Consider the following 14,444-nt stretch of genomic DNA (forward strand, 5'->3'; position numbering starts at 1 on the left):
CCAATTATTTATTTGCCTACTTGTTTATTTTTGAGACAAGATTTCATGTAACCCAGGCTGGCCAGGAACTTGCTGTGTAGCCAAGGATGACCTTGAACTCTTGATCCTTCTTCCTCCACCTCCCATATTCTGGGATTACAGATATATGCCTGGTCCCATCTACCTTTTAAAATGTCATGTAAGAATATTTTAAACTTTTCTCCCACATGGAAACATATAACTTTAAAAATTAATTCCTAGAGACCTTAAAATGCTGACACTATGTTGACTAAAATTTTTCTATTCTTTTAATTAACTGTGTGCCCTCCACAAGGAATGTTTTTTATTCTTCTGTGTGTCATCATATCCAAGGAACTTTCCAGGCTTCCCTGTGATGTCTAACAATGGCTCGTAGATGCTTCTAGAATTCTATGCAGTCATTCTGAAAATAAGGTGAATTATTTGGTTTCCTTTTTAGTTCTTCTTCCCTGTGTCCCCTTCTTTATCCCATGGCTTTGAATCAACTCTCTCCCCAATGTCACCATCCTTCACTTCGTTTTGACATCATCGGAAGCACTTCCCTACTTATGAATTAAGTAAAACGAAACTTAGAGGAACGCTTCTCCACTTTGCTAGAGGTTATCAGAAATGTTGTGAATATTGAACATTACTGAATGCAGAGTTTGGCTTTAATAAACTTAGTTTATTATTTTACTTCTATGCATATTATGTGAACTGTATTGATAGACATTCTGATTTGAATCATACACATACATCATTACCAGAATAAACTCCACCTGCCCATGAGGCTTTCTATGTCTATTTACTGATAAAATATTTTATTCCTTCTCATCAATAATATGATTTTTTTTCTTTCATTGTCTTCCTTTCTGTTTTGATAGATCATGAGATTTAAATTTTTAAATCTCTCATCACAAAATGCAACTGAGACTTCATTTTGGTCTACTTTCCTAGGGGCCATATCACTTACTGTATAACCACCACCCACCACTACCACCCCACCCCACCCCCACCCCACCAGCCCTGAAATTGAAGTCTCTGGTTTGGTGTCTGGAATAAATCTCCAAGTGGTCAGAAACTGGGTTAGTTAAAAGAAACCACTGGAGCCCTAAAATCCCAAAGCTTTTAAAAATTTGTATTGCCAACCAAAGGAAAACAAAAACAAAAAACACCAGTGCTCTTGGAATAGAGAAGATGTCTAAAATGTAACTTGAATCTCTCTTTAAGGATGAAGCATGAGGAAATGCAGGCAGTTCCTCCATATTGAATTTTTATGTCTAAATTGTTTATTAGCGGATTAAAATCATCAAAGCTCAAATTAAAAATTTCTGTTTTGCTTTGGATCTTTGTCTTCAATATACCTGTGCTGAGCCTTTACTGTGTGCAAAAGGCCTGACTGGGTCTTCGGACTCAGGCATGACTGACACCATTGTATGGAGGGCAGTAAGTCATGCATATACTTCAGGAATGAACGGGATGCTTTGAAGGAGCTGAGGACCATGCAACTAATTTCGTTCAAGAGTCTAGTGAAATCTTCACAAAGTAAGCTAAATATACTAAGTGAAAAAAATATCTTGGGGCTATGCTTTTTTTAATGTAACGTAATGATTCATTGGAACATATAACAAGGCAGAAAGAGGTAGGATAGTTTTCTTTTTAGTACATTTTCAACCTACCACAATGACTCCCAGCTTTATACAAAGAATGGTAGGAATCTTTTTATGGACAGTCTTCTTTAATGTTTCTAGTAGTAAGTTCTAGGACAGCCAGGACTACATAGAGAAACCCTGTCTCAAAAATAAATAAATAAATGAATAAATAAATAAATAAATAAATAAATAAATAAATAAATAAATAAATAAACAACAACAAAAAGTCGAATGTATCAGTGAGCCTAATGTGACGTTTTCCATTCCCATATGCACATGAGTCTCTTTGGTACCTGAAAATGGCTTAGAAAGGTGTTGGGACAAGGAAACGATGCCTGGAGTCCAGGCCAACCAGGGGAGGAGAAGCCTGTTCCTGATCCTCACTCAACATAAAGCAGAATGACCTTGCCATCACGATACAGCTCCTGCCTTCAGGTTCACAGCCGTGGGCAGAGAAAGCGTCACATATAACACGATCTTGAAAGAGAACAAAGCTTTCACTATTTGTCCATGAGGGCAAGTTCAGAGGCCTGAGCTCAAGAAGGAAATGATATCATTTTCTTGTTCGTGATCCCATTCAAAAGAGAAGACAGATTTAGAATAATGACTCAGGGGAAAGAGAACAGACCGAGATCCTGGAAGCACCATGGCTGCAATCCAATTTTAACCCTGAAAGCAATCTCAGATGCTCTGACCTCTTGGACGTGCCTGACTCGTTGCCTACGCTGCGGCCATCTCTATGGTCCTTGGCCTGTTAGGCTGTAATTCTGGGTGGCTAGTCCTGTTTCTGGTCTTTGTCTCCTGCACTGGGGCCCTCGCTGTGTCCCGCAGTCTTTCTTCTATTCCTCCCAGTTACCTGTCTTCCTGAATCCCCACACTCTCTATTGTTCACCGACCTCTGCCACAACTTCCTTCCTATGTCTCACATAAGAACCTACCAAGCTCATTCTGTCTTGAATTTGGGGCTCATTTCTTAAATGATTTCTTCCAAGTCTCTTCCTGCAATCACCTCCTCAGAGAATAAACTTTATGACCTCCCAGCCCTCCACCAATTCCATCCTGCTTCAGTTTCCCTCCTTTACTGACTTCAGACATATTGCTCTCTTTATTGACTTCACATTACGTGGTACCACGTGGTATTGACTAATTTATTAACATTGATCACCCATGATCAGAACATAGGCACATGAATCATAAGCAGGAACTTCATCTTCTTTACCTCAGAGCATCTCATCATACCCTACAGGGAAGTCTCTTAGTCATTTTTGAACAGCAAGCAAACAGTTTTGTTTGGCTAGTAGTCCCAATGAAAGCACATGAGAGAAAGAACCCCAACCATTCTCATTCACATTGTGTTTATGTTATCCAAGTAAAAGGCTATAAAAGGTTGCCAGATGGCACCAACAAGATCTCCCAGGTGGGTGTTTGAAAACTCCAGGGCACACAATCTCATACTCAAGTCTGCTGAGGAAATGCCTCCCTCAGTAGCCATACTTCTGATGGAGTACAGAGGCAAGGTTCAGGAACCTTACTTCTGTGCATAGTTTTGCCATTAATTATGATCTGTGGAATCTAAGATAAGCAGCTTTATCTTTATGGGCTGTGATATCCTCCCCATAAAGCTGGATTGGGACTGTCACTCTGTGTTCCCAGCTCTGTGGTTCTCAAGCAGTGAATGCTGGTCACTCATGTGTAGGTGAGGCACACCGAGAGCTCAAGAGACTTCCTCCTCCCAGCAAGTCCACTCTGGAGATGAAATTTATGCTTGGAGAGAATGCTAGGAGCATAGAATTTAGAATGTGGGGAGTTATGCATAACCAAGGAATATTTCAAGTAAGCTCAGACATACAGTGTTCTGGCCTGGCAGTGGTGGTACACACCTTTAATCTCAGCACTCAGAGGCAGACGGATCTCTGTGAGTTCAAGGCCAGCCTGGTCTACAGAGTGAGTTCCTGGACAGCCAGGGCTACACAGAGAAACCCTGTTGCAAAAAAATGAAGGAAGGAAGGAAGCAAGGAAGGAAGGAAGGAAGGAAGGAAGGAAGGAAGGAAGGAAAGAAAGAAAGAAGAAAGAAAGAAAAAAAGAGAGAGAAAGAGAGAGAGAAAGTGAGTGTTCTGGAATCTTCTCAAAATTCTTATCTCCCCCAAGAGAAGACTGATATTGATAAGTCCAGGTACAAACCCTCTGAACAGAGCAATCTTTCCTTCAGTAAAAGAGAACACCAACCCCAGCAGCTTCATCTTCCGCTCTTCTTTGTGTCCCCACTTTCCTCTCCCTCTCCCAGTGTTCAGATCACAGTGATCAGGTTTCAGCTGTCTCTCTTTTAATCGCATCCATCTTGCTATAAATAATAACAATTCAAATATCTGAGGGATACTTGCCATAATAAAAATAACCTTGCAAAGGAGATGGTTTTCGTAAGAATATTGGGGGGAAATGTTTGAAATTAGGACTATGCAGTGAATTTGAAAGTGATAGGCTGGCCCATTTGATGTCGTTTCTGATGCCAGCAGACTTGTAAAAATCCACCACTTGCTGAGTTCCAGTGAACTGTCAATGTAAAGTCACCCTTGTCGGAAGAAGCCATTAAAATGCTCCCCTCTCTCCTAAGGACATGCCTTTGTGGCTGCTTTGTTTTCAATAGATTCCACCCCGAGTAATAGGTTACAACAGGTTGAACTCAGAAGCAGGCAAGAGAATCCAGCTGGAGTTAGATATGAGAAATGTACACAAGTGTAAAACACGTTCCTCACTCTGTTTTATAAAAACTGTCACAGAGGAAATGTTTATATTAATATATTTACCTTCTGTGTCAGTTGATTAGCATTCAGTTTTAATTTCTAGTGTGTGTGTGTGTATATATATATATATAAAATGTATATGTATATCATCCATTTTAAGACTATTTCAGACTTAAATAAGTCATGTTACTTAAATATTTGAGTCTCTCTACCTGAGAGCGAAGGCCACTATGTGATAAGCTCCTTCTGTATACAGAGACTATAGTCAGCATTGTGGCTTCTTACTTGAAAGTATCTTAGAGTCACTACTGCTGTGATGAAATACCATACCTAAAAGCAACTTGGGGAGGAGAAGTGTTTGTTTGTTTGTTTGTTTGTTTGTTGGCTTACATATCCTGAATCACTGTTTACTGAGGAAAGCCAAGGCAGGAATTCAAACCAGTTAGGAATCCGGAGGCAGAAGCCAATGCTGAGGCCGTGGAGGAGTGCTGCTTACTGGCTTGCTCACCGTGGCTTGCTCGGCCTGCTTTCTTAAAGCACTCAGGACCATCAGCCCAGGGATGGCACCACCAACAGTGGATTGGGCCTTCCCCCATCAATCAGTAATTAAGAAAATGCCCAACAAACTTGCCTACAGCCTGTTCTTATGGGGGGATTTCTCTCAATTAAGGTTCCCTTCCTTTAGCTGGCATGAGCTTGTGTCAAGCTGACATAAAACTATCCAGGATAAATAAAGACTGCCAGATTTTTTAGGATAACATTTACATGGATGACAGAAGTCACAGTCATCAAGCAGAGAAACAAGAGCTCAGCAGAAGACAAATAACAACCAGAAAGACCATCACCATCATCACCATCACCATCATCACCATCCCCATCATCCCCATCACCATCATCACCATCCCCATCATCACCTTCACCATCACCATCATTACCACCATCATCATCACCATCATCCCCATCCCCATCATCACCTTCACCATCACCATCATCATCACCATCATCACCACCATCATCATCACCATCATCACCATCACCATCATCACCATCCCTATCATCCCCATCACCATCATCACCTTCACCATCACCATCATCATCACCATCATCATCACCATCATCACCATCCCCATCATCACCTTCACCATCATCACCTTCACCATCACCATCATCATCACCATCATCACCACCAGCATCATCACCAGCATCACCATCACCACCATCATCACCACCATCATCATCACCATCATTACCATCACCATCACCATCATATCCTTGTACTACATAATAGAATATTTTGCACTTGTGAAATAAGAACAGACACATAAAGAAACACCGCGAAAAAACAACAACCCCAAATCCTCTAAACTTAAGAGTCTGGTGACAGTAGTAAGAAAATTATCAATAGAAGGAAAATGAAGTAAATCTCCTAGAGAGAGATAGTTGGCATCATGTTGAGGGAAAGAGGAGAATTAGAAGATCAAACCAGGAGATCCAAAAGTGTGAGTAACAGGACCTCTAACAGCCACCAGCAGAGGGACAGACACATCAAACGCGGGATTCTAAACCAGTAGGTTTTAAACTCCTTGGTCCCAGGATCCCTTGCCTTCCTGCAGGTGGTGAAGACCCTTGAGCGTATCTGTTTAAGTTTTATTATGTTTTGTTTATTGTGTCAGGAACTACAGCTCAGAAGTGATTAAACTATCAATTTATATTATAATAATAATAAACGACACATTTTGGCAAGTGACTTGATGACTTTATGCTTTGTGTTTTTGTTTGTTTGGGAACCGTTTGACATTTTTGAAGCTCTCTTTACTGTCCGACTTCATAGCAAACATCAACATCCCCGTGTCTACTTCCGGTTTCTGTGAGGCAAGCCAAGTCATACAGCCTCTGGCAAAGCTCACTGAGCATTTTTATGAATTAATGTCCTATCTGGGTGTCCTGAATAAGGGAACATTGGATGCCACATGGAGGTCAAGGTCACATCCAAACTGGCTAAGTACGTGATCAGAGACCAGACCCAAAGCTGAGCAGCACAGAGTCTCAGAATTATGTTAGCAAAAATAAATAAATAAATAAATAAATAAATAAATAAATAAACAAACAAACAAACTAAAAACTTACAGAAAAAAAATCACCAACTGGGGAGAAGGGTGATACTAAATTCTTAATAGCAGTATTTAGATTCCTGAGGCTCCAGGAACATTCAGAGGAAGTAACTCCAACCCAGGACATCATCATCCCAGGCGAGGGGAGGACATTTACTGAAGAGGAAGACTCAGAAAAATATCTAGTGAGCAAACAATTCCACTTTCAGAATTTTGTGCAACATTGGGAGCTTAAATGGTTAGTTAAATAGATAGACATGCAGCATGATGGTCCTGCCACTAAAACTTAATGAATTTATGTTTAAGCAGAGATGCCTGCTCTCATGGTGTATCTGTCCTTTGAAACACTCCCTTTATTGATAATTTTGTTAGTGTGATTTGAGAGTCTTATTCTTCAAATGCATCAGGAATTCACCAAGACTGGCAACGCATCCCACTTTGCTTGGTGTGCGTGTGTATGCGGGCATGGACCTTGTACTGCCTGGATGCCTAAGCTCTTCTTCAGTGAAGTGAATGTGTGTTAGCAACTTTGGCAGCTCATGACAAATGTCTGGGAAACTTAACTCTTCTGCAGGCATATCTTTGATGGGAGAACTACTGGTCCTGTCTAAACTCCTGCTCTACCCATGACCTTGGACAGCTCTTTTCTAAGCCTTGGACATGGTGGCAATAGACCTGTGACCCAATTACCTGATTCCTTGTAAATGCCATTAAGAAGGTTTAAATCTTTAAGCTCCATAAAATGTCTTTCACCTGAAAACTACAATCTAATACTTCCTATCTATGTGTTTGTTTTCTTAGTGAACTTCTTCAAGATCTAGAAAACTGTGAAAATGATCCTGTGGCCATAGCAGAATGTTTTGTGTCCAAGGTAAGCATCATTCATTTTTTCAGGGCCTACCAAGGCAGACAGAGTGTGCAACCTGTTTTCACTTTAAAGTTAGAGTAAATGGTTATTCAGTATTGAATTAAGCTAGCCAACCAGTCACGAACTCTTTTGTTTCATTTTCATAGCTCTGTGTGTGTGTGTGTGTGTGTGTGTGTGTGTGTGTGTGTATGTGTTTTAATCCACACACACACACACAAACACACACTGTTACAGAGAAGAGGGGGGTTGTTAGCGCTAGTATTCCTAGAGTTTGTATGGTAGTTGGATAATTTTATTCATTCTTTTCCTAGAGTAGAGAATGTAAAGAAAAAAATCCATATACCATAAATAAATCCACTTCAAAAATGCCCAAGAATCTACATGTTTTGTGTGTGGTTTGTGTAGTACTAGCATGGTCGATGCTGTTACCCCTTCAAGGGGTAAAGAACAGCAAAGCTTATTTCCTGCATCTTAACAATGCCCTGGGTTTCCTATATTCTTATGTGTCACTGGAGTTTAGAAAAATGCATGACATGGTCTTGACATGAAGACGGGTGTCAGCAAGTTCATGCTCTGAGCTTGGAAGGCTGATATTCTGCAATATCCCAGGCAGTTCCCATGCTGCTGCCTGGCACACATAGAGTCCTGTCTCCTTCGAGTTTCACTGTGAGACTCAACAGCTTTTCTCTGGAAAACCTCTAGAAGAGATCGACTTGCAGGGAAGAAAAAAAAAATTCATGTGATTTCTGTGTGAAGATTTGAAACGGACAAGGTTGAAGCAGGTTCATAGCAATGCTTTGGAACCAACCATCAATCAGCGCCTCCTTTAGAGCCCTGAAGTCCAAGGTGAACTAAGATGTTGCCCCAGGTTTGCTGACTCTAGATCGTTTCACACATTATCTCTGATGGTCTGGGACCCATCCAGGTGGCTGGAAATTCAAAGTTAACAGCTCTCTGGGTTTGACTGAAATCACTGCACAGCAATCAGTGGGCCTGTATGTACCTCCTGTCTTTTTATAGCTTTGTGTGTGTTCCCATATAAAATCATGGTGCGTACATGCTTCCACACACAATTTTTTTTTCTCTTTGTAATGGATTTGTAATAGCTGCTCTCTTTGTAATGGATTCTCTTATAGGGTAGGAGTTTTAAAAAGACAAAGAAAGGGAAATAGGAGAAATGGCGTGAAAACAAACAAACAAAAATCTTGAGCATTTCAAAGACGATATGCACATGCGCAACACTGACATTTCAGAAAACATTCAGCTTTTACTCCTAACTGTAGTTACACGCTGATTAAAGAGGTTCCAGTGTTCGCTTAACTCTGGCTTAATTACTCACATAAAAGTTTGTTTATGTGCCTCCCTGCCAACTCCCAAATCTCATTTTTCATTGTAATATTGCCAAGTTTAATTAGAAGACCGACTTCAGCACTCGGCACTTTCACATGGGAGCAGGAGCCGGGAGGGTGTGCCGGGCTCGGCGCTGCCCACTTCTCACTCGGCACCCTGACATTTCGACGAGGTTATGTTTCTCTGAACTGCCACCAGCTGCTCTGCTCTGAGAGGAATGGAAAATTGCTTTAATTGAGAGGTCATTAGCAAAAGAGGTAAAGCTGGCAGTTGACTTCTGCTTTTATCGGAGTCGCTGGGGCTCACACAGAGCGTCATCATTGCCCTGGCTCGCTTGGGTGGTATGTGCAGGCTAAGGAAGTCCTTAGCCAAAGAAAGAAAATACTGTTTCATCTCACCGATGGCTTCCAAAAGAATAAGGATGACAGTTGGCTTGAGGGACAGCAGTAAGCGTTCTCTCCTCGGCCTGATGCCTGTGTATACTGATCTGCACTCGGGGCTCTGGAAGCATCTTGAAAGACTCGAGTCTGTCCCCAGATTGCCTTCTCAGCCATCCTCCTGCTCATTCCTCACTGGACTGTCGGCAGGGCTTACTCTGGCCAGCTGAAGGAGAGACTGCATGACTTCCAAGTTCCCCTTCGAATCCTCTCCCTCAGTGCTCTGTCACTTCCCATGAGTGCGAATTTCCTTCTTTCATAGCTGAGGAGAATGAGTACACATTCGCAAAGATGCAACCAACACTCACTGCACATCAATGCATGTGTGTGCGCACACACGTATATACATACACACAGACTACACACACACACACACACACACACACACACACACGCCACATGTTGGAATTATCATCAAGAAATTGCTAGTGTTGAAAATCCATGTCAAGTCACCATCACGTTCCCCATATGCTACCTATGTACTATGTCCAAGAAAACGTCCCTGGAGTAAGGACTGTAAAGGAGAGAGATTTGTGGCAGAAAAGCACTAAAGTCACAGGCTCCTTTTCTCTGTCACACATTCAGTAGCCGCTGGGTGTCCTGTGTGCTCCGTTCGGCAGCCCTGTACCTCATAGTTTCACTTTTTACATAATTGCCTCCTTTGTGCATCCTCTAATTAGAATCTGAAAAAGCTGGAAACTAGAAAGCAGTATCTGCTGTTTTCTAATTTGTGTAATATATTTCCCTAAATGCATCTGTAAAAGGGTTTGGGCTGGCATTATACAATGAATATATCCATTATCTATAAAGTCTGCAGATGCTTGCGTATCTAAGGTCAAACCTGCATTTAATCCTCTGTTAAGGATAGGCCACTGATGGAGATCAAACCTCTAGAACAGGAAGAGGCATAATGTCACAAGATTGAGAAGTCCTAGGACCTGACTAGGGACTAGTATATGTAGGTTGACTATATGTCTCAATTGCAGTGTAGCTTCATGAAGGCCACTGTTTTCAGTGTGGCATGACCCATGATCCTAAAGGTCTCAAAGGATGAGGACAGGTAGCTGGATGCTGTTCTAACCCAGGGTGAGAAGAGAACAGTAACTCTGAGTCAGTGTGGACCAGCGGGGAGAAAGCTTTAGTTTGCTATGCACTTGCTGAAGGACCTGAACAAATCTCTTTGCTTTTCTCATTCCTGGGGCCAGGGCTGTCTTGCACAGCCAATAAATGCCTAACTCAATGTATGGAGGACCCAGGTAGAGGCTACAGTGGGGCAGGTGTCTGCTGGTCTCATAGGATAGTGTTTGCTGGGTGGACCTGTAGGCCCGTGGCCCATGGAACCTGTACTTTGTCGGAAGAAGCCAAAACCAAGTTATTTATATTCTTCAATGCTTAGAAGTAGACAGCTAATTTAGGATTTGTAAAGTGCTATATTGGAAAATGTGGTGCCGGGTTTAAAAAGCTATTTAGGCTGTAAGGAAACAGATTCAAATTGGCCCAGAAGCTGTGGAGAGGGATCTGGATGAATCTAGTATTTAAGAAATTGGAATTTACCCTGTCGTCTACCAATCCTACTTCTAGAAAGCTATTTATAGGATAAACTGACAAAATTTTAATGAGTCTGACATGATACTTGGCAGTAATACTTGATCCTCCAAAGACTACAGACAACTTAAACAAAAAGCTGCTTGAGTAATCTTTTGTATATTCAACCAAATAATGGAGTGCTGTGGAACAATGCAAGAAAATAAGGAATGTCCCCATACACTGAGGGGCAGGGGGAGGCAGTCAAGGGTGCAGAGCACAAGCTTCTCAAAGCATAGCCCCTTACCTGTGACATCAGCATCACAGGGGAACTTGCTAGAAATGCTTGCAACCAACTAAATGCGAAGCTGGTGCTCAGTCCAGCAATCCGTTTCCATAAGCCTTCCAGTGACATCCACTCAAGTTCACTCCAACAGTGTGATTTGCTTATCTGATAAAGGGATGTCTGTGTTTAAAAACAGGATGATGGATAAGAATTTTTAAAATAGGAGAAAGGAACTAACTGGATGTGGAAGCTGAAATCTCAGGAGGAGAATTAGGAGTTCAAGGCCATCCTCAGCTACGTAGCAAATTTGAGGCCAGCCTGGGCCACATGAGACTTTACTTCAACAAACAAACAAAAATTGAGGAAAGGAAAGAAGGAATTACCTAGAATGGAGCAGAATGAGTTAACTTCTCTGAATATGTATTTATCTGTAAGACTGGATTTGCATGTATATAATTCAAAAGCCCAAATTAAGGCTTTAAAAAACAGGTTTTATATACCAAGAGTAAAATGAAACAAACACAAAAAAATGTGCATGCAGTTGGTAGGTAGCCGTGCAAAGGATATTCTAACTCATTTTAAAAATGTGTGGTGGCCAAAATACAGCCAACACATATATATGGCGATGTCCCTGTTCTCCTGTGAAAACTATAGAGTGTGCTATGTTATCATGCAAGGTAGCACTGATGTTAGTGCCCTTGAGAAATGAAATTGCTGGGAGAAATAGAGAGGCAAGAATGCTCCAGACCCATTAAGTCCTGTAGTTCTGAATCTGAATGACAGGTAGTGCCACCCTTATCCCAAAGGCTTAGGACCAGAAATAGTTCAGATTTTGAGACTTTTCATATACGTAATACAGTATCTTAAGGATGAGATGCAAGTGTGAACACAGAATGCAGGAACACTTCCTCTACACCTAGGCTAAAGTGATTCTGCATAATATTTTCAGTGTAGTTGTGTCTTATGCTTCCCCTTGCATGAGTTCAAGTGTGGGATTTTCCACTTATTTCATCATGCTTATTCTCAAAGATTGGATTTTCAGCATTTTGGTTTTTTTTTAATTTTGTATTAGTATGGACCAAGTCTCCTTTAAAATCTCTTAGAAAAACAATATCCCTAACTTTGTCCATTGAGAAGCCCTAAAAATGATAAATCCAGTAGCTAGAGTGTTCCTAACACCCAGACTGGTCTCCAAATACTGCTTCCTATGGAGGGTCGGGGCTCCGGGAAGCATGAGTGTGAGTGGTTGGGAAATATACAATATGTTCTGGAATATCTTGTCACACATAAAACATGAAATTTCTGAAGATGATAGATCATGTGATAGACACAATTAGGCCGGTATCAGAGAAGAGGTGCCTAAAAACTGGTCAAAGATGGGGGTCATTTGAACACCGGTGTGATGGTCATTCCTGGTTGTCAATTGACTACATCTGGAATTAACCAAAACCTAAGTGGCTGAGCACACCTGTGAGAGTTTGTTTTTTTTGTTTTTTTGTTTGTTTTGTTTTTTTTTTTTAGTTAAATCATTTGAAGTGGCAAGGCCCACTTTTAATCCAGATCTTTGGAGGTAGGAAGATCCACCTTTAATCTGGGCCACACCTTCTTCTGGCAGTCTATGTAAAGGACATGGAAGAAGGAAGCTCTCTCTCTTTGCCTGCTTGCTCTCACTTTCTCTGGCAAGTCCACTCCTCCACTGGCATTAGAACCCATTTCTTTGTGATTCTGGTACATACTGAAGACCAGCTGAGACATCCAGCCTCATTGACTGAACTAGATTCTTGGACCTTCCATTGATGTCCAGACAGCCACTGTTGGACTAACTGGACCACAGACCATAAGCCGCTCTAATAAATCCCCTTCCTGGGTGGATGGATAGATGGATGGATAGATGGATGGATGGATGGATGGATGGATTCATTCATTCATTCATTCATTCATTCATTCATTCTATAAATTCTGTTCCACTAAAGAACCCTGACTAATACAACAAGTAAAGATAGTTATTTGAAAATAACTCAACCTCATTAAATAAACATATTCCTATTTATGAATTTACAGTGACATTAATAATCAGACAGGTTTTTTACAGGATACTAAGAAACCAACACATTATTCTGAGAATAATCAATTAAAGAAGGAATGACTGAACTAGAAATATCACCATTGGTAACCCCTAGAAACAAACTTAATAGTAATCGCCAATGGCTATTAACATCACAAAAAAGATGTCCAGACATTTGCACCTCCTGTTGGGAGTACAGTACAACCTATGGTGCATTTTGCCAAACTATAAATCCTCAATCTGAGCCAGCCTCTGTTAGCACTCAGTAGTACAATGGAGAGGATCCAGAGAGGGACTGCAATGTGTCCCCAGGACCACTGAGCCTGGCACCATGTGGGAAATGAATGGATGGGTTTCTTCAACAGCTAAATGTCAAGGGGAAAACCAGTCAAGATATAAAGATCAGTGGAGGGTAGAGGATTTGCCAAGGATGCTGGGATTCTGGGTCCCAGCATTACAAAGCAAACAAATGAGCAAAAATAATCAACCAGTTGATAACATGTGCTGTGTATGAGTCTTTTGTGGGCTTCAAATCAAGCAGTGGAATGTGAAAGGAGAGGAACCAGAAGAGAGAAATGTGAATAGTTATTGGCAAACCTTATGTCATGGGACTATTTAAGTGTGATCATGGAATTGTGAGGCCTCTTGATTAAAATGCTTAGAGACAGGGGCTGAAGAAATGGCTCAGAGATTAAGAGCAGGGGCTTTTCTGCCATAGGACCCAAGTTTGATACCCAGCATCCACATGGTGGCTCACAAACATCTGTAAGTCTAGTTCCAAGGGATGTGAGGCCCCCTTCTGGGCCCCAAGGGCACCATGCTTACATGTGGTTCTTAGACGTACATGCTGGCAAAACACCCATACACATAAAATATAAAATATTTTTGAAAAATGGTTAGAGACATGTAGTAAAATAAGTATAAGTGACATGATATGTTGTCTAGAATTTACTTCAGTGTGATGGTAGCAGGGGCAAGAGGAGCAGGGAGATATAAATCTTGAGTTAATGGTTATCACGTTGGATGGTGGCTACCTGAATAGTTACCATCCTCTCTAATTTTATATGTTCTTAAAATGTTCCATAATGAATTTCAAAAAAATAAATATTGACTTAATCCTACTTGAGTTTAACCAAGAAGATTCTAAGTAGAGACAGGAATTAAAAATTAAAGTTAACAATATCAGAAATAAGCAGTGTCTTGAGCATGGAGTTCTTTAGGAAGTCAGGAAATGTGAATTCCTGGCAAAATACCCCGCGGCTCTTGGTCAAAATGAAACTCTGGGTCAGTGTTTGCAAGAGCCAGTAAATTCTTTGGCTTGAGCTATTCGTTCTGACAGTTGCCCAACCAGAAGTTTGAAACTCTAACTTTCCTTACACCTACTGAGGATGTATTTCTTTCCCTTGGCAGTGT

At 41.1% G+C, this 14,444-nt stretch overlaps 1 protein-coding gene across 1 annotated transcript in view; it reads left to right on the top strand.

The window, feature by feature from the left end:
* The window catches only part of Plekhg1 (pleckstrin homology and RhoGEF domain containing G1), an 86,563-nt gene that overhangs the window by 39,518 nt on the left and 32,601 nt on the right, over positions 1 to 14,444 (top strand). Inside the window, exon 4 of the mRNA XM_059272780.1 lies at positions 7,303 to 7,372. Within this exon, the coding sequence (XP_059128763.1) occupies positions 7,303 to 7,372 (70 nt within the window). The remainder of the gene's footprint in view (positions 1 to 7,302; positions 7,373 to 14,444) is intronic.

The sequence above is a fragment of the Peromyscus eremicus genome, chromosome 8b (genome assembly GCF_949786415.1).
Source record: "Peromyscus eremicus chromosome 8b, PerEre_H2_v1, whole genome shotgun sequence".
In the NCBI taxonomy this organism is placed as follows: domain Eukaryota; kingdom Metazoa; phylum Chordata; class Mammalia; order Rodentia; family Cricetidae; genus Peromyscus; species Peromyscus eremicus.